Source organism: Pleurodeles waltl, chromosome 3_1 (genome assembly GCF_031143425.1).
Source record: "Pleurodeles waltl isolate 20211129_DDA chromosome 3_1, aPleWal1.hap1.20221129, whole genome shotgun sequence".
Classification (NCBI taxonomy): Eukaryota; Metazoa; Chordata; class Amphibia; order Caudata; family Salamandridae; genus Pleurodeles; species Pleurodeles waltl.
The window spans coordinates 941,115,810-941,143,753 of record NC_090440.1 but is presented as its reverse complement, the minus strand read 5'-3'; the positions used below and the strand labels follow the sequence as shown (position 1 = coordinate 941,143,753).

At 45.5% G+C, this 27,944-nt stretch overlaps 1 protein-coding gene across 1 annotated transcript in view; it reads right to left on the bottom strand.

Annotated features, from left to right (window-relative positions):
- The window catches only part of AKIRIN1 (akirin 1), a 169,476-nt gene that overhangs the window by 54,377 nt on the left and 87,155 nt on the right, over window positions 1-27,944 (bottom strand). Inside the window, exon 3 of the mRNA XM_069223960.1 lies at window positions 10,753-10,884. Within this exon, the coding sequence (XP_069080061.1) occupies window positions 10,753-10,884 (132 nt within the window). The remainder of the gene's footprint in view (window positions 1-10,752; window positions 10,885-27,944) is intronic.

Sequence of the window (27,944 nt, the reverse complement as noted above, 5' to 3'; positions counted from 1 at the left end):
CGATGTCCCCTCACCCAGCAGGAGACTAGCAGGCCTTGGCCCCAGTCCTGGGTACAGGCAGAAGTCTTGCAGAGCTTCCCCTTCTCACACAGCCCATCTGGCTGCTTGGCAGATGACACATTTTGGCATCAACACGTCCCCTTCTTAAAGTCCGGTTCCGGGAACCAAATGTGATTTAGAGTCTTTGAATTTTTATGTTGAGGTTCTACTTTTGAATTGTGACCTATTCTTACTCTTCTTTCCTCTTGAAAGCTTGTCTGTCACAGCATGAAAGATTCTAAAGCTGATTTTCCCACAACACAGGCCATGGGAGTTCCTAAAGTTCACACTAGTATGTCAGCCACAGTGATATGCAGATCACAAGGTTAAGCCCAGGCTCCCCAACCCACTCTTTATGATTACCTTATCAGCCCCAGATACTTGCTGGAATGTGTCCAGGTCATTGTAATGTATCACTCAAACAGCAACCAACCTTTTGAAGTGCAAGTGTAAAAGGGGAGTCTCTACCTCTCTTGCTCTAGGGCAACACACTCAGCTTACAGGAATGCAGCAATTCACAAACTCACCTGGGGGCTTGGATTCCTGCACTCCTATATTCACCCTGCAAGCCTGGATTTCTTGAAATGGAACCCAGGGACCTCCATGCAATGTGCCGCTTCAAACACACTTGCATTTAGTGTACCTTCACAGCACACATACCTTTCATGCATTGTGCCACCACAGATGCACGTCCAATCTGTGCTATGCTCAGTATTGTAACAGAATGTGCTATTTGCAAACACCTCACCAGCACAATAACCATGTGTGCGCTTTACAGCACTTCACCCTTCATGTATTTTAGTTCCCAAGCATATACACCCATCACGTATTTCATTGTACACGCACTGCATAGCACCACCTGTCTGTAATGTATTCCTCATAGGCATACATATACTTAGTATAAGCACCAACCATTTATTTACTAGCAGTACTGCTCTGGTCCTCTACTGTACCATTCCCCGCCACACCCACCCACCGCAGTCACTACTGCAGAGCACTCAACAACTACCCGATGAAGACCAAGGACGAGTTAAGCTCACAGCAGCTAAACCTAAAAAAAAGGTGATTGCGCCTGTAGGCCTCACTCCAGCAACAGGATAAAAAGGAAGATTTCACTCCTGATCACTACACGGCATGTGCCACCACTGCAGTTGTGCTGCTTGACTCTTGGTGAAGGCAGTAGTCTTCCTCCACTAGGAGCGTAGCACATTGCAGTCTTTCCGGACCGGTAAGGATGCTCAATCAGTGAGAAAGACCTATGTCATGGCGTGCACACATGATCGATGTTTGCCTATGAAAACTCAAATCAGCAACAGGGATCCAGACAACTTTACAATTGAACACCCATGGTAGGGGTACATGTTTTTCACAAGGCAGAGGACTTTTCCGCTCCAACAGTAACCATCTGGTTTTGCAGCATGAATCCTTCTCTTGATTCACATGCTGTGCATTGTTTTTTTTAATAGGGGTTTTAATCTCCTTGGAGCGGTCAGGTTGACTGATTTCACAAACTGATGAGGCACTTTAGGTCCCAGCTGTGCTTCCTTGTGTAACTCAATGTCCACACAGTAATGCTTTGTGAAGATGTGCGTGCGACCACATTGCCGCCATACAAGTATTGCTGATGGGCATGTTTGCTTGGGAAAGCTGAAGTTGCCCATTTGTTCCTTGTGGAGTTTGCCCTAGGCAAAGTTTTTCAGACCCTAGCACAACAGTTTTGGATCATCTCTACTGTCAACCATGCAGTAGTCCCCTACATTAATGGCGTGCCCTTGCTAGCTCTTGCTAAGGAGACAGTTTGTGCCTCTTCCTTTGGGATTTATTCTCATGTAGACAGTACATGAGTGCCCTTCTCATGTCCGGGGTGTGTATTAGCTTGTTAGGGCGGAGTCTTCACTTACTGAAAAAGGGCTGGAGCTGGATGCTCTGGCTGAGTTTGAACTTTCCTTTGGTAGGAAATGAGTGTTTGCTGTTAGTACCACCTTGTCCTTGTGGATAGGAAGGGCAGTAGTATGGTGAGAGCTTGGAGTTTGCAGACTGTGTAGTGACATGATAGCTATTAGCAAGGCAGTCTTTAGAGACAGGAACCAGAGTTCTCCCTTGTGCAGATGCTCAAGGTAATCTGTCATCAGCTGCACGAATACAGTGTTTAAGTTGCACACTGGTGTTAGCTTAGCTCTTAGTGGCGCTACTTTATTTGATCCTTATAGGATTTCTTTACCACTGGCAGGATGAAGAAGCTGTTTCTAGTTAGTCCCCTGACGTAAGCAACAATGGCAGTTCGGTGGACCCTCAATGGTGTAGGTTAAATCATTGTCTAGCAGATGAGTGGATTATGTTAATATGCTGTCCTCTGTCCTTGCCTCCAGCTTCCAATGATTCATGCACAAGTGAATGTACTTGTTACAACTAGCCTTGAAGCTTTTTAAATGTGCTCGTTTTCATTGCTTGCCTGAGGATTTCCATTGTCACCTCCAGCTCCCTTCCAGGACCAAAAACTCTAGGTGTTCAGGAGATAGACCGCTATATTGAGCGCATCATGTTCTGCACGGTTAGCAAGTCTTCTGAGGCTTTCATGGGATGTTTTGACCTATGGACGCTTCTAACAAGTGTAAGTACTGTCTTTCTGACCCACTGAGGAGCGATGAGTACGAGATTGTTTGAACTTGGATAGCACTCTTGGGACCAAGAAAGATCGATGGAAAAGTGTGTGCAAATGTCACTGATCTGTTCATCTACATGGCAATCCCTTTGGACTGGTGGTGTGGGTACCTGGACGTTAAGTCTTGGTATGTTGTCTTTTCTAGGTTTACGAACAAGCCTATGCTTTGTGCGCCCCATCTTCTGAAAATGTTGCAGAGAACCTTTTATTTTAGCTGCAATTCACGGGAGATGTTTGGCTGTATGCTTAAATTGTCTGCTTTGACATTTTGTTCACTGCAACCAGTTATGTTCCTTTGACTTGCCCATATCCATATCTCCTCCAGTAGCTGGGAGAGTTGGAAAAACTCTGCCCCCACTCTCCTCTGTGTTTGTTGAGGTTGAACGTAGTTTTTGTGTTGTCTGTCTGGATCATTAGTTAGTCCGAGTAAGTGCGTTTGGAAGGCCTTCAGTGCTAGGAAGACAGTCTTGAGTTCCAGCAGGCTTATACGTCTTACGCTTCCGCAGATCTCCAGAGGTCCCTGACTTTTAAAGTTGTTCATGTGCACTCCCTGGCTAATGTGGGATGTATCTGGTGTTATGGCCACTGTGGGAGTTGGTAATTTGAAAGGGTCCTGGGGCAATGCATATTTAAGGGGAGGGGGCAATAAAAAGAAAGAAGAGTATACAGCCCTTGGGGATAGTGGTCCCGTAAAAGGGTCAGGTAAGCAAAGACAAGTCCAAGTAGCCCCCCCCCCCCCTTTTTTTTTTTTAACTATATAAAGGCAAGAAAAGGAAAGTTTACAGCCCTTGGGGATGGGGTCCCATACTGCCCGATAAAGCTTTTGGAGGGGGTACCTGGGGCCTGAAGGCTCAGGGAGGGTGCCAGTGACAACCTCCCCACCCCCCTTATAAAAGAAAAACCAAAAAACTAAATCATGGCACCAGGGGATGGGGTCTCCAGGGCATAATAAGGCTCGTGGAGGGGGAAGGGGCAAGTGCCCACTCCCCTTTTAAATAAGGCACAGCCCAGGGGATGGAGTCCCCAAATCCTATAAAGGCTAGGTTGAGTGGCCCCCTTCCCTGTTTATTTACATTTCACCCTAGGGCAGAGGTCTTCAAACTGGGGGGCGGGCCCCCCTAGGGTGGCCTCAAGTGAGGGGGGGGGGGGGGTACCAGACTCTGGCCAAAAGAAGCATTACACACTTAACAGGCCTTTGTTTTAAGGAAAAGCAGGTTACTGCATCTTTATAAAGATAACAGTACTTAACTGCAATGTTTAAATAGGTCTGGACTTAAACACTGCCATCTTTATACAATTTTGCAAAATTCTGAGGGGGCCCAATGAATTTTATTTTTCAGCTGGGGGGGGGGGGGGAGGCATTAAAAAGTTTGGAGACCTCTGCCCTAGGGGCTAAATTAGGCTTTAAGGGGGGCTGCAAGCCCCCTTCTTCAAAATTAAAGCTGGTTTTGGGAGATTGGGTTCCGGAAGCCCATTAAAAGCTCAGCAAAGGCTTGGCCCTGGGGGATGGGATCCCCAGGGCCTAATAAGAATTGGGTAAGGGGCCAGCCCCCACTCTACTTTTAACCACAAAGTGACCCCTGTGTATGGGGCGCCTGGGGCCTCCGAAGGCTCGGGGGAGTGGAGGCACACAGCCCCCTTCCCCCTTATATCTGACCCCAGGGGGATGGGGTTCCCAGGGCCAAATAAGGCTCAGTGAGGGGGCTGCACACCCCAGTCTCTTTAGCTTTTAGCCACAGAGGATGTAGTCTGTGGGGCCTGAAGGCCAAAGATAAAACAGGAAGTAAGGTGTCAGGATACATGAATTTCTATGGTTTTGTGTATGTAAAATCCAAACCTAACTAAAACGTCACTAACTTTTTTTTTTTTTTTTAAGTGAGGGTTTGTGTCTCTGTATGTGGCAGAAAGCCAGTAGTGCTCAACAAGAAAGTGAACTATTATGTCTCCTTCTTATAGCTTGAAATACAAACAGAAAGCCAAATTAAAATGTAATACTACTTCTCATTTTCAGAGATGAACATGAGTATAACAATTCTTACGTCCACAAATTGAGGATGTATCTTGACTCAAGTCTCCTTAATTCTTTCTCCAGGTCTTCACCTCTATATCTTCTAGGGATTGAATCCACCAAGCAATACTTCATCTTTGTTCCATCCCAGATTTTGTTTTAATGTCTTTCAACAGGATAACTTGCATCAGTGTTCTTGGCTGCCTTAAAAGACTCCACAATCCTCATGTCCAGGTAGTGTAGTACTTCCTGCGTATATTTTTCTGGCAACAAAACAGATGTACACCACAAAGTTGTTTTTGCCATTAAAGCTATCCTTAATCACTCGTCTTTTTGGAGGAACGGGTACACTATTGGCATTACTTGTCTGCACCCTTTACATTTACTACAGTTTATGAAGCCTTTGTCTTCAACAATGGTACTTTCTTATTTCCTACCCCACTCCTTATATTTGAGGTGGACAGTCTTACAGTATCTGATGTTGTCGAGTGATCCATATAGAAGCGCTACCCGGAGTTTTTTCTTCCTTTTTTTTGCATAATTCATGCAGCACTTTAAGCCTGAAAGGGTATTGCTTTGAATCATACTAGCTGCTTTCTTGTGTCTGGACAAAACATTTCTCTCCGAGATGTAATGCTTTAATTAATTCCAGGTTGGCTAGGATGGTATGAAGGAGGCTTTAGTCAAGATACATCCTCAATTTCAATATCAATTAACCTTCTGGACGTAATTATGATAATTACATGTTCATCTATGAATATGTCTGAGCAGAAGTATTGTAGGAAGTTGGCTCTGTATGTGCTATTTCAAAGTAAGGAATAGCATGCACAGAGTCCAAGGGTTCCCCTTAGAGGTAAAATAGTGGTAAAAATAGATAATACTAATGCTCTATTTTGTGGTAGTGTGGTCGAGCAGTAGGCTTATCCAAGGAGTAGTGTTAAGCATTTGTTGTACATACACATAGACAATAAATGAGGTACACACACTCAGAGACAAATCCAGCCAATAGGTTTTGTTATAGAAAAATATCTTTTCTTAGTTTATTTTAAGAACCACAGGTTCAAATTCTACATGTAATATCTCATTCGAAAGGTATTGCAGGTAAGTACTTTAGGAACTTTAAAGCATAAAAATTACATGTATACTTTACAAGTTATTGACAAATAGCTGTTTTAAAAGTGGACACTTAGTGCAATTTTCACAGTTCCTGGGGGAGGTAAGTTTTTGTTAGTTTTACCAGGTAAGTAAGACACTTACAGGGTTCAGTTCTTGGTCCAAGGTAGCCCACCGTTGGGGGTTCAGAGCAACCCCAATGTCACCACACCAGCAGCCCAGGGCCGGTCAGGTGCGGAGTTCAAAGTGGTGCCCAAAACACATAGGCTAGAATGGAGAGAAGGGGGTGCCCCGGTTCCGGTCTGCTTGCAGGTAAGTACCCGCGTCTTCGGAGGGCAGACCAGGGGGGTTTTGTAGGGCACCGGGGGGGGACACAAGCCCACACAGAAATTTCACCCTCAGCAGCGCGGGGGCGGCCGGGTGCAGTGTAGAAACAAGCGTCGGGTTCGCAATGTTAGTCTATGAGAGATCTCGGGATCTCTTCAGCGCTGCAGGCAGGCAAGGGGGGGGTTCCTCGGGGAAACCCCCACTTGGGCAAGGGAGAGGGACTCCTGGGGGTCACTTCTCCAGTGAAAGTCCGGTCCTTCAGGTCCTGGGGGCTGCGGGTGCAGGGTCTCTCCCAGGCGTCGGGACTTTGGATTCAAAGAGTCGCGGTCAGGGGAAGCCTCGGGATTCCCTCTGCAGGCGGCGCTGTGGGGGCTCAGGGGGGACAGGTTTTGGTACTCACAGTATCAGAGTAGTCCTGGGGTCCCTCCTGAGGTGTTGGATCTCCACCAGCCGAGTCGGGGTCGCCGGGTGCAGTGTTGCAAGTCTCACGCTTCTTGCGGGGAGCTTGCAGGGTTCTTTCAAAGCTGCTGGAAACAAAGTTGCAGCCTTTCTTGGGGCAGGTCCGCTGTCCTCGGGAGTTTCTTGTCTTTTCGAAGCAGGGGCAGTCCTCAGAGGATGTCGAGGTCGCTGGTCCCTTTGGAAGGCGTCGCTGGAGCAGGATCTTTGGAAGGCAGGAGACAGGCCGGTGAGTTTCTGGAGCCAAGGCAGTTGTCGTCTTCTGGTCTTCCTCTGCAGGGGTTTTCAGCTAGGCAGTCCTTCTTCTTGTAGTTGCAGGAATCTAATTTTCTAGGGTTCAGGGTAGCCCTTAAATACTAAATTTAAGGGCGTGTTTAGGTCTGGGGGGTTAGTAGCCAATGGCTACTAGCCCTGAGGGTGGGTACACCCTCTTTGTGCCTCCTCCCAAGGGGAGGGGGTCACAATCCTAACCCTATGGGGGGAATCCTCCATCTGCAAGATGGAGGATTTCTAAAAGTTAGAGTCACTTCAGCTCAGGACACCTTAGGGGCTGTCCTGACTGGCCAGTGACTCCTCCTTGTTGCTTTCTTTGTTCCCTCCAGCCTTGCCGCCAAAAGTGGGGGCCGTGGCCGGAGGGGGCGGGCAACTCCACTAAGCTGGAGTGCCCTGCTGGGCTGTGACAAAGGGGTGAGCCTTTGAGGCTCACCGCCAGGTGTCACAGCTCCTGCCTGGGGGAGGTGTTAGCATCTCCACCCAGTGCAGGCTTTGTTACTGGCCTCAGAGTGACAAAGGCACTCTCCCCATGGGGCCAGCAACATGTCTCTGGTGTGGCAGGCTGCTGGAACTAGTCAGCCTACACAGACAGTCGGTTAAGTTTCAGGGGGCACCTCTAAGGTGCCCTCTGTGGTGTATTTTACAATAAAATGTACACTGGCATCAGTGTGCATTTATTGTGCTGAGAAGTTTGATACCAAACTTCCCAGTTTTCAGTGTAGCCATTATGGTGCTGTGGAGTTCGTGTTTGACAAACTCCCAGACCATATACTCTTATGGCTACCCTGCACTTACAATGTCTAAGGTTTTGTTTAGACACTGTAGGGGTACCATGCTCATGCACTGGTACCCTCACCTATGGTATAGTGCACCCTGCCTTAGGGCTGTAAGGCCTGCTAGAGGGGTGTCTTACCTATACTGCATAGGCAGTGAAAGGCTGGCATGGCACCCTGAGGGGAGTGCCATGTCGACTTACTCGTTTTTGTCCTCACTAGCACACACAAGCTGGCAAGCAGTGTGTCTGTGCTGAGTGAGAGGTCTCCAGGGTGGCATAAGACATGCTGCAGCCCTTAGAGACCTTCCTTGGCATCAGGGCCCTGGGTACTAGAAGTACCAGTTACAAGGGACTTATCTGGATGCCAGGGTCTGCCAATTGTGGATACAAAAGTACAGGTTAGGGAAAGAACACTGGTGCTGGGGCCTGGTTAGCAGGCCTCAGCACACTTTCAATTGTAAACATAGCATCAGCAAAGGCAAAAAGTCAGGGGGCAACCATGCCAAGGAGGCATTTCCTTACAAGTATCATCAAATGTTCATTAGCTTTTTTTGTTTTCTTTGAAGTTGGAAGGAGGAGATGGAGATTGTTGCATGCTATGTATGCAAAATTTTGCCTGGATGTCATTTTGGGGGGATTTAGTGCCATTTCATCATGCTGAACTATCCATTCTTTAACAATCTTATAATGGTTCTGGGGTCCACACAAGCTGTGCGAAATTATTCCATCTTTTACACCAATCTATTAAGCTCTAAAGGGCTGAACCTTTCTTCACATGCACATCAGATTTCACTATTAACTATTCGCCTGAGTAATGGTACAGATCAATGTGTTGTTTCACAGGTGACCTGCCACAATTTTATTGCACATCTTACACATTCATTGGAGCTTAAAGGGTAGGAACTAGTATAGATACCAAATCTCAGCTATATGGGCTGAGCCTATTCAGGAAATATTCTCTTGCTCTATGTTGTGGACATTTAATCTTTGTTGCATCAATTCCAAGATGACACTTCCAAAGCTTTTTCGCTGCTGTAAAGAGAATGAAGTAAAAACATTTCTCCTTCCATCTGCTTCCATGGATTCATGTATTCGAGCATTTTACCACTAACGGGATAATTTAAGCAAGTCTTAAAGGGCACAAGATATACCGCTCTTGGTAGCCTCAATGAAAAATAAGCATTTGCAATTCAATAGGTCTCGCAGTTGGGAGAGCTTGAGCTATTTGCGTCGTAAATACAAAATTGGGCTTTTCTTGCCATATAAATTAGTCAACCCTGCATCATAATTTGGTCCTTTCCTGCTGCATAATTCTAGTGGCCCTGCATATAACTAAAGCACTTCAATTTAACCTTCTTCCTCTAGCTGTACAGTTTTAAATTGTGTTTAACCTAAATTCTTAATAATTAGTAGGCGGAAATTAAACAAAAAAATTCAAGGCATCCATAGTGCACAGGACAGCATGGTCCAGATTTAAGATCGAGTATTTGGGAAAGGTGGGACAGGTGAGGCTCAACAGCACTACAGGTGGACCCAGTGTTCTAGTGTAGACTTAACATGAAGCAGTGAGAGGAATTTGATAATATTAACTGAAGATGCGCACATCCAGGCCAAAAAGAGGTGCCGCCTGTGAGGAATGATTTATTCCTCTGGGTTACAACCCAGAAACCTGGCAAAATGAGGAAATCCTAGTAATTTGATGTCCTGGAGAATTTGGCTATAAACTGGGTGGTGTCAAACCTGGGTGGGGTGGCAGGGGAGGTGCTAACCAGAACAAGAAAGCCTGGCCAGAACTGTAAAACGAACGCTCCGCGGACACAGAAAACATCACCACATCACTCAGACTGGAGGTCAGGCAACAAAAATCTGCGTTTGCAACAAGCACGTTGGTTGGTTTCCCTTCGGTTCGTCACACGTTGTCCTAATGCCCATCATTCCCTTCCTGCACAACGTTTAATTTATTAAATAAACCCACTCATAGCTCTTGTGGTGTTTACTTTGCTCCTCACACACTACCTCCGTTCTATTGTTGATTCCTAGCCCTTCACCCTCACTTATTAAAAAAGAAAGGAAAAAAGGGCCCCAGCACCTACAAATTGCTGCTCCTTTCTAAAAATATACTTTCGTTCGTCTTTTTAATTATACATAGTTTGTTAAACATACAAGACATTTACAATGCTCTTCCTCACTTGGGTAAACAAGCACTGGAGTAAGTTTTATAACCGAGCTGAAACAGCATAGTCAACAGTCCATGTTAGAGAACCACTGGCAAAGGGTGAGCCTATTGAATGAGGCACTGGCAAATCTCTGATCTAAGGATGTATTATCAGCTATTTGCTGGTTATCGCTATATTACTTAATTGGCAGACTTTGTGGACTTATTGGACTGTGGTTTCCATACATGGCAAAGCAGATGTTACTAGTATGGCTAACAAATATTTTACAACCACAACAGATCACACAAATTTGACAAAATATTAGGATGAGAGAATATGCATGAGGCGTGGATGTAAAATGTCAGGAAAGAAAAAAATTTGGGTCAACTATTAACACAAAAAAAAGAAGAGAAAAAAAAAAAAAAGAATTCAACCACCTTTTTTGTTCTGATGAAGCCCTGTAAATGATGAGGACCTCTCAAACTAAAAATGAACTTCCATGATGGGAACCTCCACCTTAGGTCTCCGAACTTAAAAAAAGACTGCGGTTAGGATCTCCCGATAGGAATAAAACATAAAGGACTTGAATCTCTTGTCATCTTGAGCACAGAGATCCCAGGAAATTATACTTTGGAAGCATAAAATTTGAAAACGCAATCTATCAGAACACCAAGGTTGCATGAGTATTTGGATTGCTCAGAGTAGGCAACCTGAAGCCAGAAAGCAGTTTGCGTGAACAAGGTAGGAAGGTTAAAGTGAATGGATATCTTTTGTCCATCTAGCAACCATCTTAAGAATCAGACTCTCTACCAATGTAACTTTTAAAAAAAGAACACTAACCTCATTTGGCCCACAAACATTGACAGCCAAAAAGACAAATTAAGAGAAATTTCAAATTAGTAACACAACAAGTGTGGTAAATGACTATGTTAAACTCACTAACCTGCTAGCTTTAAATTGAGAATTTGTTCATATTCTTCTCTGATCTTTTCATCATGATCTTTCAGAAGGCGCTCGCACAAAATTCCAACCTGCCTTAAAGTGAAACTGGGCTGGTCTTTTTTCACAGATGTACCTAGAGAGTAAGCAAGACATGACCATCGATGTTCTTATTTTAAAGGTTGAACGAACATCAAATTCCAAATCAAAGTTGTGAAAAAAAACAAGAAAAAAAAAAAACACAAATATGCATAATATTCTGAAAATGATCTTAAATTCTTGTTTTGACTAAAGATCAATCACTCAGCATTTCACAAATCCAATACAAAGAAGGACCTTCACAGTCAGAAACAAGTCATATAGTTCCACTGTCTTTTCTTGTATAAGCACAATGAACGAGTTACTTACCTTCGGTAACGACTTTTCTGGTGGATACATTAGCTATCTGTGGATTCCTCACCTAATGATTCCTCACCTAATGAATACTCCCATGGCGCCAGCATTCGACGGAAATCTTCTTACTAGTCTCTGCACGTCGACGAGGACGTCACTCTAGCCCACGCGACGCCGTCTGACGTCATACAGGCAATAAGAGGTCCTCGACGACGTGCGGACGTCAGTACCAATCATTTTTTACGTGCATGAGAACAACCAGGCAATGCAATGAAAGAGCAAGGCAACATCCCATTACATTGTAAAAATACACAACATTGCATGAATAACTGTAAATCTTTAATATATATATATAACTTTTTTTTAAAAATATATACACATCAAGTATATACACAAAGATATATACATATATACATATATATAAATATAATATATACAACATCTATTGCACCCTCAAAGACCAAGAGGAGCGTACTCAAGGATTACTTGGTAAGACCAGAAAGGCAACGGGGAGGCGGGTGGGACCGTGAGGAATCCACAGGTAGCTAATGTATCCACCAGAAAAGTCGTTACCGAAGGTAAGTAACTCGTTCTTCTGATGGATACAACTACCTGTGGATTCCTCACCTAATGAATAGAGTCCCAAAGCAGTACCACGCCCGGCGGTGGGTGCCTAAATGGTCAAACCAAGAAATCCTGCAGCACTGACCGTGCAAAATGGCCGTCCCTTCTAACCTCAGAATCCAAACAGTAATGTTTTGCAAAAGTGTGAAGGGACGACCAAGTTGCAGCCTTGCAGATGTCGACCACAGGAACACCTCTGGCCAAGGCCGAAGTGGCCGACTTAGCTCTGGTGGAATGAGCTCTAATGCCCTCAGGAGGATCCTTCTTTGCCAAAGAGTAACAGATTTTAATGCAAAGAACAACCCACCTGGATAGTGTTCTCTTGTGGACTGCCTTTCCTCTCCTCTTGCCCACGTATCCAATAAACAGCTGATCCTCCAGCCTGAAATCCTTTGTTCTATCAATAAAGAAGCTCAACGCTCTCTTTGGGTCCAGACGGTGCAGTCTTTCTTCCTCTTTGGAAGGATGAGGCGGAGGATAGAACGTGGACAAAGTAATTGCCTGAGCCAAATGGAAGGGTGAAACAACCTTCGGGAGGAAAGCAGCCTTGGTCCTCAACACCACCTTATCCCCATAAAAAGTTGTATAAGGGGGCTTTACTGATAAGGCCTGCAACTCACTCACTCTCCTTGCTGATGTTATAGCTAACAGGAAGACTGTTTTTAAAACCAAATACCTTAAGGGGCAAGAATGCATAGGTTCAAAAGGGGACCCCATAAGGAAAGTCAGGACCAAGGACAAATCCCATTGCGGCATAACGAATGGCTTTGGAGGATATTTATTTAGAAGACCTTTCAAGAATCTGATAACAATAGGGGATTTAAATAAAGATGGTTGGTCTGGAAGACATATGAAGGCTGACAAGGCCGATAAATAACCCTTAATGGTAGCCACTGCACAACCTTTCTGCGCTAGAGACAGAGCAAAAGACAAAACGTCCGATAGATGAGAATGCAAAGGATCAATCTGCCTCTCTCCACACCACGCAACAAATTTAGACCATCTATTAGCGTAGATAGATTTAGTGGAGTGTCGCCTGGCCGCTAATATAACATCCACTACCTCAGGCGGGACAGAGAAGGAACTCAGGTTGCCCCGTTCAATCTCCAGGCATGTAGGTGCAGACTCTGGAGGTTGGGGTGTAGAACCTGCCCCTGCGACTGCGAGAGGAGGTCTGCCCTGAAAGGGAGACGGAGCGGAGGGCACATTGAGAGTTGGAGAAGGTCGGAGTACCATACCCTCCTTGGCCAATCCGGAGCTATTAGGATGACTAGAGCCCGGTCCTGGCGAATCTTCCTCAATACTCGAGGAATCAAGGGTATGGGAGGAAACGCGTAAAGCAACTGGCCGCACCAGGTTATTTGAAACGCGTCCCCCAACGCTCCCTGCATCGGATACTGGAGGCTGCAGAACAACGGACAATGCGCGTTCTCTCGAGTGGCAAACAGATCTACCCGAGGAAACCCCCACCTCTGGAAGATTAAACGGACTTGATCTGGATGGAGACGCCACTCGTGGTCTGCCGAGAAATGGCGACTGAGACTGTCCGCACGCACGTTCAAGACTCCGGCCAGATGGTTTGCTATCAAGCAAATCTGATGGTCCTTTGCCCAGGACCATAGTCGAAGAGCTTCTCTGCAGAGAAGGTACGACCCCACTCCTCCCTGCTTGTTTATGTACCACATCGTGGTAGTATTGTCCGTTAGGACCTGTACCGACTGACCACGAAGGGAAGGGAGGAAGGCCTTGAGAGCCAGACGTACAGCCCGTAACTCTAACAGATTGATGTGAAACATCTGTTCCTCTGGAGACCAAAGACCTTTGATCTCCAGATCCCCCAGATGAGCTCCCCACCCTAGAGTGGAAGCATCCGTTATGACTGTGGCCACTGGTGGCGACTGCTGGAACGGCTTTCCTTGTGAAAGATTGTTGCTTGCAATCCACCACTTCAAATCCACAGCAGCATCTCTGGAGATCTTGACAGTACCCTCTAGATCCCCTTTGTGTTGAGACCACTGCCTTCGGAGGCACCACTGAAGAGCCCTCATGTGCCAGCGAGCATGCGTGACCAACAGAATGCAGGAGGCAAAAAGACCGAGCAGACGAAGGACCTTGAGGACTGGAACTACCGCTCCATTTTGAAACATTGGAACCAAATCCTGAATATCTTGAATCCGCTGAGGCGGAGGAAAGGCCCGACCCAATGTTGTATCCAGTACTGCCCCTATGAACAGGAGGCGCTGAGAGGGCTCTAGGTGAGATTTGGGCTCGTTCACCGAAAAACCCAGGTCGAACAACAACTGGGTTGTTGACTGCAGATGATGCGACACAAGCTCCGGGGACTTGGCTTTGATCAACCAGTCGTCCAAGTAAGGGAATACTGCTATCCCCTTCCTTCCGAGTTCTGCCGCAACCACCGACATCACCTTCGTGAAGACTCGAGGTGCTGAAGTAAGACCAAACGGAAGGACAGCAAACTGAGTGTTGCGATCCCACCACAAACCGGAGATACTTCCTGTGTGACTTGAGTATCGGGATATGAAAGTAAGCATCCTGCAAGTCGACAGACACCATCCAGTCTTCCTTGTTCAACGCCAAAAGCACCTGTGCTAGGGTCAGCATCTTGAACTTTTCCTGCTTGAGGAACCAATTCAAGATCCTCAGGTCCAGAATTGGTCTCAAACAACCATCCTTCTTGGGAATCAGGAAATACCTTGAGTAACATCCTCGACCCCTTTCCTGCTCTGGGACCAACTCCACCGCGCCCTTGGAAAGGAGGGCTTGTACCTCCTGTTCTAGCAACAGGAGGTGTTCTTCTGAACAATAAGAAGGGCGGGGCGGGATGAGGGGCGGGAACTCCCGAAAGGGAAGGGTGTAGCCTTTTCCCACAATACTGAGAACCCAAGTGTCCGTTGTAACAGTCTTCCATTTGGTGAGAAAATGCTGTAATCTTCCCCCTACAGGAGAGGAGTGAGTGGGAAATGGTGGAAGCCTAAGGCTGCTTCCCCTGCTGCACCCCGCCAGAGGATGAGGAAGAGGCAGAGTGCTGCTGAGAGGCTCCTCTGGTGCGGACCCTACCTCTCCCCCTGAAAGATCTATAGGGATGGGAAGAGGCAGGTTGCTGATATCTTCCCCGAAAGGAAGAGGAGGAAGAGCCACGCCCAAATCCACGAAACCTCCTGAAAAATCTGGAAGAGGCTGTGGAAGAAGGAGCTTGGAGCCCTAACGACTTAGCCGTGGCCCTGCTTTCCTTAAAACGTTCCAAGGCCGAATCAGCCTTGGCTCCAAACAGTTTGTCCCCATCAAACGGGAGATCCAACAATGTGGACTGTACATCTGCAGAAAAGCCAGAGTTACGGAGCCAGGCCTGTCTCCTTGCCACCACAGTTGTGCCCATTGCTCTGGCTACCGAGTCGGTGGTATCCAGTCCCGTCTGGATAATCTGGGTCGCAGCAGCCTGGGCATTTGAGACAAGATCCAAAAGACCCTGGGGAAGCTCTGTAAACGATGAGGAAATGTCATCCATCAGAGCATGAATATACCTCCCCAGGATACAGGTTGCATTGGAGGCTTTTAACGCCAGACTGCAGGACGAAAAAATCTTCTTGGACTGCGCCTCTAGCTTCTTTGAATCTCTGTCCCCAGGCACCGTCGGGAAAGAACCAGGCGCTGACTTGGATGAACAGGAGGCCTGCACCACCAAGCTCTCCGGCGTAGGGTGCCTAGATAGAAAACCAGGGTCAGTCGGAGCCGCCCGATACCTCCTGGCCACGGCTCTGTGAACTGCTGGGGAAGATGCCGGCCTCTTCCACACCTCTAACACCGGATCCAGCAGAGCGTCATTAAATGGCAACAGAGGCTCCGCCGCAGCTGAGGCCGGATGTAGCACCTCTGTTAAAAGGTTTTGTTTAGCCTCCACCACCGGCAAAGGCAGGTCCAAAAAACTAGCTGCCTTCCGTACCACTGCATGAAAGGAAGCAGCCTCCTCAGTATATTCCCCCGGGGACGAAAGATCCCACTCAGGGGAAGTGTCCAGCCCACTGGCCGACTCCAGTCCACGCAGCCCATCACCCGAGTCCTCTAGCTCTCCTTCCTCCAGGGCTCGTTGGTACTCCTGCTCTTCTAATACACGGAGAGCACGTCTCCTGGAATGAAGTCGTTGTTCAATACGCGGAGTCGACAATGCCTCCGCCGAAGTCGAAGATCGGCGCCGATCTTCAGAAGCCACCGACGCTGCGTCTGGCGCCACAGGTAACTTCGGCGCCGACGAAAGAGCAGCTGAAGCAGATGGACCCACCGGAGTCACAGGCCGAAATCCCGACGTCGACGGGATGGAAATCCCCGGGGCCAATCCTTCTGAAGCCACCGGCGCCGACACTGGCGCTGAGCCCACGTTCCCAAAAGGGAGAAAGGGCATAAAGGGTGCCGGCCGAAGAGGCGCAGGATCACCCAAAGAAAAGGCCAAAGGCCCAGCCGGAGCACCCCCTGGAGCCATCTGTTGGAAGATGGCATACATCGCATTCAAGAATGCGGAACTATCGGCTCCAGGGGTGGGAAAAGCCGGATACTGGGGTGCCTGTCTCGGAGGCGACCCCGACGCCGGCCTCGACGTCTGCGACGCCGGAGAAAACACCTGAGGCTCCAATACCTCAATCACCGACGCCTGTCCAGGTGAAGTTGGAGACGCCGGAGAGGGCAATGGCGTCGAAGGATGCGGCGTAACCGTGGGACTGATCTCCCATGTCCTTGGAACGAGTCTCCTTCGAATGACGCCGAGATTCTCTACGGCGCCGGGAGTCTCGATGACACCGATGTCTTGGAGAAGAAGACTTCTTGTGATGCTTCTCCTTCGATTTTGCCATAAACAGCTTCGCCTCACGTTCCTTGAGGGCCTTTGGATTCATGTGCTGGCATGAATCACAAGTCGAGACGTCGTGGTCGGAGCTCAAACACCAAAGGCAATCGGAATGAAAATCAGTCACCGACATCTTGCCTCCACACTCACGACAATGCTTAAATCCAGACTTTCTCTGCGACATTATTACCACAGCGAAAGACTACGCAGCAAAAATACACTGTAACCAAAAAAGTAACAGTTGCTCCCTCGAAGATAACCGTTTCGAATGCACGGAAAAAAGGGAACTGACGTCCGCACGTCGTCGAGGACCTCTTATTGCCTGTATGACGTCAGACGGCGTCGCGTGGGCTAGAGTGACGTCCTCGTCGACGTGCAGAGACTAGCAAGAAGATTTCCGTCGAATGCTGGCGCCATGGGAGTATTTATTAGGTGAGGAATCATTAGGTGAGGAATCCACAGGTAGTTGTATCCATCAGAAACAGCATATCAGTTAATTGGCAAAATAGTTTAATTCTTACAGGTTACATATCCATTTTTTTTTTCAATCTCAAAAGAAACAGGATAAAAGGACTACTTACCGGCAACTTTATTTCATTAAAATAAAAATGTAATAAACCCACTAAATTCTCCTACCCAAGCACTGGATTTGACAGCACTCACACTATTCAAATTCAATGCAAATTTCTCAGCATATTGCAGGAATTCTTGGCCAATTTTCACACATTTTATTAAGCCAAATGTTGAGAACAGAACAACACTTACTAGAAAACCTTTTTGAAAGGGATGCAGGTAAAAGTATGGCAATATAACTAAATAGAGTGCAGCTTGTAAAGGCTGGAAAATTGCCAATGCTCTTCCAAAGAGCAGCACTTTAGCATGCCCTGTGAGTGACAGTTAGGCTGTAGTTCGCTTTTTAGGGAAATAAAGGAACCAGAGACAAAAATAGTTTATTTCTTTTTATCATATCCAGGGGGAGTTGCCTAAGAATATGATGAATATTCACCAGAAAAAAAAAAAAAAAAAAAAAAAAAAAGAAGATTACAAAGTTAATTAAGTGCTAAGGAATGAATAGTAGGAAGCCCATCCCTTTGGAGGGAGAAAAAAAAAAAAAAAAAAAACTACACTATGCCAAAAGATTATTTTTTTTAAATCTACACCGCAGTATCTGAATCGATACAATATCTCAAAGGTATGTATGGACTTCACTGTGGCCACTTTACATATTTTATTAAGGGAAACTTTCTTTAATAAAGCATCAATAACCACTTTACACCCTGCAGAAGGGATTTGGGCTTACCAAACATTTGTTTGCATTATAATAAAAATACATTAAAAAAAAATCCACCTAGAAAGACTGTTTCAAAGTGGCTAAACTCAAACGAATGGATCTGTGATGAAGAAAATTATGGCTAAATTGTCTAATTTTTCTTAGCTTATCCACCCACATCTTCTGAAGTCTAGCGAATATAAAGATCTCTACAGGAGAAGTGGGGTTTGCAAAAATGTTGGAAGGCAATCAGTCTGAAACTACCTTTGGGGAAAAATCTTGTATGATTTCTCATAACAAATGTATTCTTGAGGAACTGCATAAGGTTCATTACAATGCAGTGCCTGGATCTCTAACACTGGGGGCGAAATATATGCAGCAAGGTACGCTTTTGAACTGGTTCCAAAGGAGGGCACATTACTTACTAGATCACCCCAATTCCCACACTGGAGAAGATCTCCTTGCGGTAAAAAACAGTAATTCCTTCAAGACAATCCCTTTGTAAACAGGACTCTGGAAATAAAGATTGTCGCAGACAATTTCAGTAAATACTAATGTTAGCAAAATGTACATTTAGCAAGAAAAATTCAGTTCAGCCTTGACCAAACAGATACGCTACAAGATTGCTGCCTCCTCCTCTTGGCATATGGGTGTGCAATCAGGCAGCAAATGTGGAATCTCTATATTTGAATGTGCACTATATTGGGGTGTACAGACACCTGGCCTCTCTAGATGTCCAGACACCCTAGGGGAAAATGTCCATATTACATGAGTTCAGGAGCCAGGCTGCCAAGCTAACTGATAAAAGGTTGGGGAGGAGGAACTGCCCCTCAATGTTAACAAAAGATATTGTTGGCAAGGTAGTCTCCTATCTAGAAGGCTCTTCCAGGATATTAAAATTACCCAAGCGTTGAGTCTCTTGTCAATTCCATAACGGTTTGAATGCAGGAAAGGGGGATATTTGAAGGTTGGAGTTCCCAATGCATTAACCAACGTGCTTGATAGTCTGATCAAAAAGGCACTGCTTTATGGACCCAGTTGGTAAAACAAAGGCACCATTGTTTGTACATTCTTTTGTTTTCTACGTTGGCTCAAATAATTAACTTTAAAAAAAATTAAAAAAATTAACATTCTTTTCACCCGAACTGAAATACATTTAAACACATTTTTTTATTGCTCCAGATAAAAGCTTCATCACCTGCCTTAGACAAGTGACATTAGTCCTGTATGGCAAATCCATTTAGTCTTTTGTAAACGTTTAATGGCTTGGTACAACAATCAACAGCTGAAAAATAGACAGGCTGCTATTTGTTAGCATACATTAATTTGTATAGCACAGAAATCCCTCGAGAGGATATCCAGTCACTTAAGTTTTCCAGGAGCTTGAAGTACTTGGAACATGCCTGCCACTGTGCAACATCAAACATGCCCATTTTCTTTCTTTTTTTAGGTCTCGCCTACCAGACTGTATAAGACGGGTAGTAGAATAAGAACAATTGTGAACAGAGTGGGCTTAAAATTCTGCCCATTGCTTACCATTAGTTGCCTTTACTGCCACTCATCTGCTTGATATACGTATGATGGCTTGTCTTCCTCTTCAGTAAAGTCCCCTCCACTGGAGCACAGCCTTTTACCGATTTTTTTGATTGGCTGACTTATCTTACCACAGCTCACAATTATAGAATTGTTTTTTGATTCAGCACTCCATGAGAATGCATGCTTTTTCTAGCCATATCCCTCTAATTCTGCTCCCCCCTCCTATAAAATACCCTCTCCTCACTGCATGGCCAATCTGGCATAACCCTCTGGTTTGTCTGTAAAATCACAGCAGCTGGGATACTTTCGCTGGGGTGTGGCAGAAGAGCAGAATTTTAGAATTTGTTTTTGCTTCGACTCCTGCATTCCACACCCCTCAGAAGATCAAATGGCTGAATCTTTTGGAAAGTAAATAATGCCATGGCTAACGTTTCCATTTATATTCTGGCACTACATTATACTTACTAAATTCTGTTTGGGGTTCCCAGAGTAAAACATACTAAGAAATAATCCTTACTATTTATATAGACTGAAACATTGAATCCAAAGTACAGTTTTGAGATACTCTATAAGCATTGTTTCCACTAATATTTTGATTTGTTTTTTAATACATTACAAACACTGACAAACCTAGGCTCTGCACTCACATTAGAAAGGTGAGGCCTATTACCTTTGGCAATTGTCTTTTTTGAGCCATGAACATTATTGCTGATTTCTGCATATTATAGTGGAGGTTTTCGATCAGAAAATGTATATTTGAACAGAACATTGTGTGCCCACGTAACCATTCTTTCAAAGACAGATTAAAGGTCAAAAGATATTGGCAGCATAGAATATCGTTTTTAAGACTCTATGGCCACCTCTTACTCTTTTTATTCCTTCATCCGAGCACCTACGCAAACTATTTACAAGTCTTTCAAGACAGATCTGTGAGTGTTTTGCAAATACACCATACTTGACAAGTGAGGCTGGGAATTATACATAAAGGAAGCAAAAAAGGTTCACTATAGAACCAAACTAAAATATCTGAAATATCAACTATAAAAAGCCCCGCTCAACAGCTTAGTCAGAACCAACTCTACATAATTTTCCTCTTCTGAAACATGGAGAAAGTATATTCTCTAAAGTAAAAAAAAAAAAATAGCTCAATACGGATTGACTGGCTTCTTTTCTTATAACCTTGTATTTTAGTGTGTGAACTTAGTTGTTTGTCTTGAACGAGACTGATTAAAAAAACTGCACTGGAAAATAAGTTATTTGCCTGTAACTGCAGCTATCCAGTATCAGAACATTGAAATGTTGAGAGCTCCATTTAAGACACTGGAGTAGCTCTGGGATTATAATGACTGGTATAAACTTGGAGCGCCAACATGCCAGTGTTTTTCTCATATTTCTCCCTTTTTAATTTAGAACATTCTACTCTCAGTGGGTGGAATGTTCAGGGCCTTTACCACCCAGAACAGCCCTTAAAATTGGGCTACAAGGCTAGATTAGTATCTTTCATAAATGCACATGCTTCAATCATTTCCCGTTGAAGTCAATGAGTCTCGCTGTACCATGGTACAGCAGAATGTAAAACTATCATATGTTAAAATGGCACTAGGCCATCGCTTTAACAGCCTATGTCCTTTAAAAAAAAAAAATATATGGAAAATGTCACTTACCCAGTGTACATCTGTTCGTGGCATTAGTCGCTGCAGATTCACATGCTGTGCACATCCCGCCATCTAGTGTTGGGCGCGGAGTGTTACAAGTTGTTTTTCTTCGAAGAAGTCTTTTCGAGTCACGAGATCGAGGGACTCCTCCCATTTCGGCTCCATTGCGCATGGGCGTCGACTCCATCTTAGATTGTTTTCCCTGCAGAGGGTGAGGTAGGAGTTGTGTATTATAGTAATAGTGCCCATGCAATGGAGTGAATACGTATGTACATAAAGTAGTTTAAAGTGATATATTTACAAATTTACAAATGTTCAAGATCAGCTTCTAAACGGCTACAGGCTCCCGGGTGGGCGCATGTGAATCTGCAGCGACTAATGCCACGAACAGATGTACACTGGGTAAGTGACATGTTCCGTTCGATGGCATGTGTAGCTGCAGATACACATGCTGTGCATAGACTAGTAAGCAGTTATCTCCCCAAAAGCGGTGGTTCAGCCTGTAGGAGTTGAAGTTGTTTGAAACAATGTTCGTAGTACTGCTTGGCCTACTGTGGCTTGTTGTACTGTTAACACATCTACACAGTAGTGTTTGGTACATGTATGAGGCGTAGACCATGTGGCTGCCTTACATATTTCGGTCATTGGGATATTTCCTAGAAAGGCCATGGTAGTCCCTTTCTTTCTAGTGGAGTGTGCCTTTGGTGTAATAGGCAGTTCTCTTTTTGCTTTAAGATAACAAGTTTGAATGCATTTAACTATCCATCTAGCAATGCCCTGTTTAGAAATTGGATTTCCTGTATGGGGTTTTTGGAAGGCAATAAATAATTGTTTTGTCTTCCGAATTAGTTTTGTTCTGTCAATGTAGTACATTAACGCTCTTTTGATGTCTAATGTATGTAGTGCTCTTTCAGCTACAGAATCTGGCTGTGGAAAGAACACTGGAAGTTCTACTGTTTGATTCAAGTGGAACGGTGATATGACCTTGGGTAAGAATTTAGGATTTGTTCGTAGAACTACACTATGTTTATGTATCTGAATAAAGGGTTCTTGTATAGTAAAAGCTTGTATTTCACTTACTCTTCTGAGAGATGTGATAGCTATTAGAAAAGCTACTTTCCATGTTAAATATTGCATTTCACATGAGTGCATAGGTTCGAAAGGTTGACCCATGAGGCGAGTTAAGACAATATTGAGGTTCCATGAAGGAACTGGTGGTGTTCATGGTGGTATAATTCTCTTTAGGCCTTCCATAAACGCTCTAATGACTGGTATTCTAAATAAAGAAGTTGAGTGTGTAATTTGCAGATAAGCTGAAATTGCGGTAAGATGTATTTTAATGGATGAAAAAGCTAGCTTTGACTTTTGCAAATGTAGTAAGTAGCTTACAATGTCTTTAGCAGATCCGTGTAATGGTTGGATTTGATTATTGTGGCAATAATAAACAAATCTTTTCCACTTATCTGCATAGTAATGTCTTGTGGTTGGTTTTCTAGCTTGTTTTATGACCTCCATACATTCGTGTGTAAGGTCTAGATGCCCGAATTCTAAGATTTCAGGAGCCAAATTGCTAGATTCAGCCATGCTGGATTTGGGTGTCTGATCTGTTGTTTGTGTTGAGTTAACAGATCTGGTTTGTTTGGTAGTTTGACATGAGGCACCACTGAGAGATCTAATAGTGTTGTGTACCAAGGTTGTATTGCCCAAGTTGGTGCTGTTAGTATGAGTTTGAGTTTGTTTTGACTCAATTTGTTTACTAGATATGGAAGGAGTGGGAGAGGGGGAAAAGCGTATGCAAATATCCCTGACCAACTCATCCATAACGCATTGCCCTGAGACTGATCTTGTGGGTATCTGGATGCAAAGTTTTGGCATTTTGCGTTTTCTTTTGTTGCAAATAGGTCTATTTGTGGTGTTCCCCATCTTTGGAAGTAAGTGTTTAGTATTTCGGGGTGAATCTCCCATTTGTGGATCTGTTGGTGATCCTGAGAAAGATTGTCTGCTAACTGATTCTGAATCCCTGGAATAAACTGTGCTATTAGGCGAATGTGGTTGTGAATCGCCCAATGCCATATTTTTTGTGCTAGGAGACATAACTGAGTTGAGTTGTGTTCCTCCCTGTTTGTTCCGATAATACATCGTTGTCATGTTGTCTGTTTTGACAAGGATGTGTTTGTGGCTTATTATGGGTTGAAATGCTTTTAGCGCTAGAAATACTGCCAGTAGTTCTAAGTGATTTATGTGAAATAGTTTTTGCTGAGTGTCCCGTTATCCCTGGATGCTGTGTTGATTGAGATGAGCTCCCCACCCTATCATGGAGGCATCTGTAGTTATTACGTATTGAGGCACTGGGTCTTGGAAAGGCCGCCCTTGGTTTAAATTTATGATGTTCCACTATAGAAGCGAGGTGTATGTTTGGCGGTCTATCAACACTAGATCTAGAAGTTGACCCTGTGCCTGTGACCATTGTGATGCTAGGCACTTTTGTAAGGGCCGCATGTACAATCTGGCGTTTGGGACAATGGCTATGCATGAGGACATCATGCCTAGTAGTTTCATTACCATGTTGACCTGTATTCTTTGTTTTGGATACATGACCTGTATTACCTTGTGAAAGGCTTGTACCCTTTGTGGACTTGGAGTGGCAACCCCTTTTGTTGTGTCGATTGTCGCCCCTAAGTACTGCTGTGTTTGGCACGGCTGAATGTGCGACTTTGTGTAGTTGAGTGAGAAACCTAGTTTGTGGAGGGTCTCAATAAACGTACCTTGTGAACACCGTTTCTGCGTGTTGGTTTTGATTAACCAATCGTCTAGGTACGGGAAGACGTGTATTTGCTGTCTTCTGATATGCGCAGCTACCACTGCCAGGCATTTTGTGAAAACTCTTGGCGCAGTTGTTATCCCAAATGGCAACGCTTTGAATTGGTAATGTACCCCTTGGAATACAAACCATAGGTACTTTCTGTGTGAAGGATGTATCGGTATATGGAAGTATGCATCCTTTAGGTCTAGTGTTGTCATGTAGTCTTGCTGTTTGAGCAATGGGATTACGTCCTGTAACGTCACCATGTGAAAGTGATCTGATTTGATGTACGTATTTAACGTTCTGAGATCTAATATAAGTCTTAGAGTTTTGTCTTTTTTGGGTATGAGAAAGTACAGAGAGTAAACTCATGTTCCTTTTTGATGAATTGGTACTAATTCTATTGCTTGTTTTTGTAACAACGCTTGGACCTCTAGTTGTAGAAGATCCATGTGTTGCTTTGACATATTGTGTGTTTTCGGTGGGATATTTGGTGGGAATTTGAGAAATTCTATGTAATAACCATGCTGGATAATTGCTAAGACCCAAGTATCTGTTGTTATCTCCTCCCATTGTTTGTAGAACTTGGTTAGTCTCCCCCCCGACAGGTGTTGTGTTGGGGATTTGTGAGGTGTAAGTCACTGCTTGCTTTGTGGAGTTTTGGGACTTTGGAATTTCCCTCTACTTTTTTGGGACTGTCCCCCTCTATATTGTCCCCGAAAACTTCCCCGCTGATATTGGCTTTGATAAGTGGGCCTCGTTTGTGAGGTTGTGGGTTCTGTGCTTTGTCCTCGAAACCCCCCTCGAAACGGTCTTTCGAAATGGGCCTCTGCTCTGTGGGGAGTAGAGTGCGCCCATGGCTTTGGCCGTATCTGTATCTTTAAGTTTTTCGATGGCAGTGTCCACCTCCGGCCAAAAACAACTGCTGTCCGTTAAATGCCATATTCAGCACTGCTTGTTGTATTTCCGGCTTGAATCCTGATGTACGCAGCCATGCATGTCTCCTTATTGTCACTGCTGTGTTTACAGTTCTAGCAGCTGTGTCCGCCGAATCTATTGCTGACCGTATCTGATTGTTTGAGATACTCTGTCCTTCTTCCACTACTTGCTGTGCTCTCTTTTGGAACTCCTTGGGCAAATGTTCTATAAAGTGTTGCATTTCGTCCCAATGAGCTCTATCATATCTGGCCAACAAAGCCTGTGAGTTTGCAATACGCCACTGGTTTGCTGCCTGTGCCACCACTCTTTTTCCTGCCGCGTCGAATTTACGACTCTTTATCTGGAGGTGGTGTGTAAAGAAATGGCTCCCTGTTGCAGTTACCCCCCACTTTTTGCCTGATACTGATGCTGACTTGACTGAGAAGTGTGCTGGGACCCTGCTAACCAGGCCCCAGCACCAGTGTTCTTTCACCTAAAATGTACCATTGATCCCACAATTGGCACACCCTGGCATCCAGATAAGTCCCTTGTAACTGGTACCTCTGGTACCAAGGGCCCTGATGCCAGGGAAGGTCTCTAAGGGCTGCAGCATGCATTATGCCACCCTAGAGACCCCTCACTCAGCACCGCCACACTGCTTACAAGCCTGTGTGTGCTAGTGAGAACAAAATCAGTAAGTCGACATGGCACTCCCCTCAGGGTGCCATGCCAGCCTCTCACTGCCTATGCAGTATAGATAAGACACCCCTCTAGCAGGCCTTACAGCCCTAAGGCAGGGTGCACTATACCATAGGTGAGGGTACCAGTGCATGAGCACTGTGCCCCTACAGTGTCTAAGCAAAACCTTAGACATTGTAAGTGCAGGGTAGCCATAAGAGTATATGGTCTGGGAGTCTGTTTTACACGAACTCCACAGCACCATAATGGCTACACTGAAAACTGGGAAGTTTGGTATCAAACTTCTCAGCACAATAAATGCACACTGATGCCAGTGTACATTTTATTGTAAAATACACCACAGAGGGCACCTTAGAGGTGCCCCCTGAAACTTAACCAACTATCTGTGTAGGCTGACTGGTTCCAGCAGCCTGCCACACTAGAGACATGTTGCTGGCCCCATGGGGAGAGTGCCTTTGTCACTCTGAGGCCAGTAACAAAGCCTGCACTGGGTGGAGATGCTAACACCTCCCCCAGGCAGGAGCTGTGACACCTGGCGGTGAGCCTCAAAGGCTCACCCCTTTGTCACAGCCCAGCAGGGCACTCCAGCTTAGTGGAGTTGCCCGCCCCCTCCGGCCACGGCCCCCACTTTTGGCGGCAAGGCTTGAGGGAACAAAGAAAGCAACAAGGAGGAGTCACTGGCCAGTCAGGACAGCCCCTAAGGTGTCCTGAGCTGAGGTGACTCTAACTTTTAGAAATCCTCCATCTTGCAGATGGAGGATTCCCCCAATAGGGTTAGGATTGTGACCCCCTCCCCTTGGGAGGAGGCACAAAGAGGGTGTACCCACCCTCAGGGCTAGTAGCCATTGGCTACTAACCCCCCAGACCTAAACACGCCCTTAAATTTAGTATTTAAGGGCTACCCTGAACCCTAGAAAATTAGATTCCTGCAACTACAAGAAGAAGGACTGCCTAGCTGAAAACCCCTGCAGCGGAAGACCAGAAGACGACAACTGCCTTGGCTCCAGAAACTCACCGGCCTGTCTCCTGCCTTCCAAAGATCCTGCTCCAGCGACGCCTTCCAAAGGGACCAGCGACCTCGACATCCTCTGAGGACTGCCCCTGCTTCGAAAAGACCAGAAACTCCCGAGGACAGCGGACCTGCTCCAAGAAAAGCTGCAACTTTGTGTCCAGCAGCTTTAAAGATCCCTGCAAGCTCCCCGCAAGAAGCGTGAGACTTGCAACACTGCACCCGGCGACCCCGACTCGGCTGGTGGCGATCCAACACCTCAGGAGGGACCCTAGGACTACTCTAAGACTGTGAGTACAAAAACCTGTCCCCTCTGAGCCCCCACAGCGCCGCCTGCAGAGGGAATCCCGAGGCTTCCCCTGACCGCGACTCTTTGAATCCAAAGTCCCGACACCTGGGAGAGACCCTGCACCCGCAGCCCCCAGGACCTGAAGGACCGGACTTTCACTGGAGGAGTGACCCCCAGGAGTCCCTCTCCCTCGATCAAGTGGAGGTTTCCCCGAGGAACCCCCCCCCTTGCCTGCCTGCAGCGCTGAAGAGATCCCGAGATCTCTCAGACTAACACTGCGAACCCGACGCTTGTTTCTACACTGCACCCGGCCGCCCCCGCGCCGCTGAGGGTGAAATTTCTGTGTGGGCTTGTGTCCCCCCCGGTGCCCTACAAAACCCCCCTGGTCTGCCCTCCGAAGACGCGGGTACTTACCTGCAAGCAGACCGGAACCGGGGCACCCCCTTCTCTCCATTCTAGCCTATGTGTTTTGGGCACCACTTTGAACTCTGCACCTGACCGGCCCTGAGCTGCTGGTGTGGTGACTTTGGGGTTGTTCTGAACCCCCAACGGTGGGCTACCTTGGACCAAGAACTAAGCCCTGTGTCTTACTTACCTGGTTAACCTAACAAATACTTACCTCCCCTAGGAACTGTGAAAATTGCACTGTGTCCACTTTTAAAACAGCTATTTGTGAATAACTTGAAAAGTATACATGCAATTTTGATGATTTGAAGTTCCTAAAGTACTTACCTGCAATACCTTTCGAATGAGATATTACATGTAGAATTTGAACCTGTGGTTCTTAAAATAAACTAAGAAAATATATTTTTCTATACAAAAACCTATTGGCTGGATTTGTCTCTGAGTGTGTGTACCTCATTTATTGTCTATGTGTATGTACAACAAATGCTTAACACTACTCCTTGGATAAGCCTACTGCTCGACCACACTACCACAAAATAGAGCATTAGTATTATCTCTTTTTGCCACTATCTTACCTCTAAGGGGAACCCTTGGACTCTGTGCATACTATTCCTTACTTTGAAATAGTGCATACAGAGCCAACTTCCTACATTGGTGGATCAGCGGTGGGGTACAAGACTTTGCATTTGCTGGACTACTCAGCCAATACCTGATCACACGACAAATTCCAAAATTGTCAT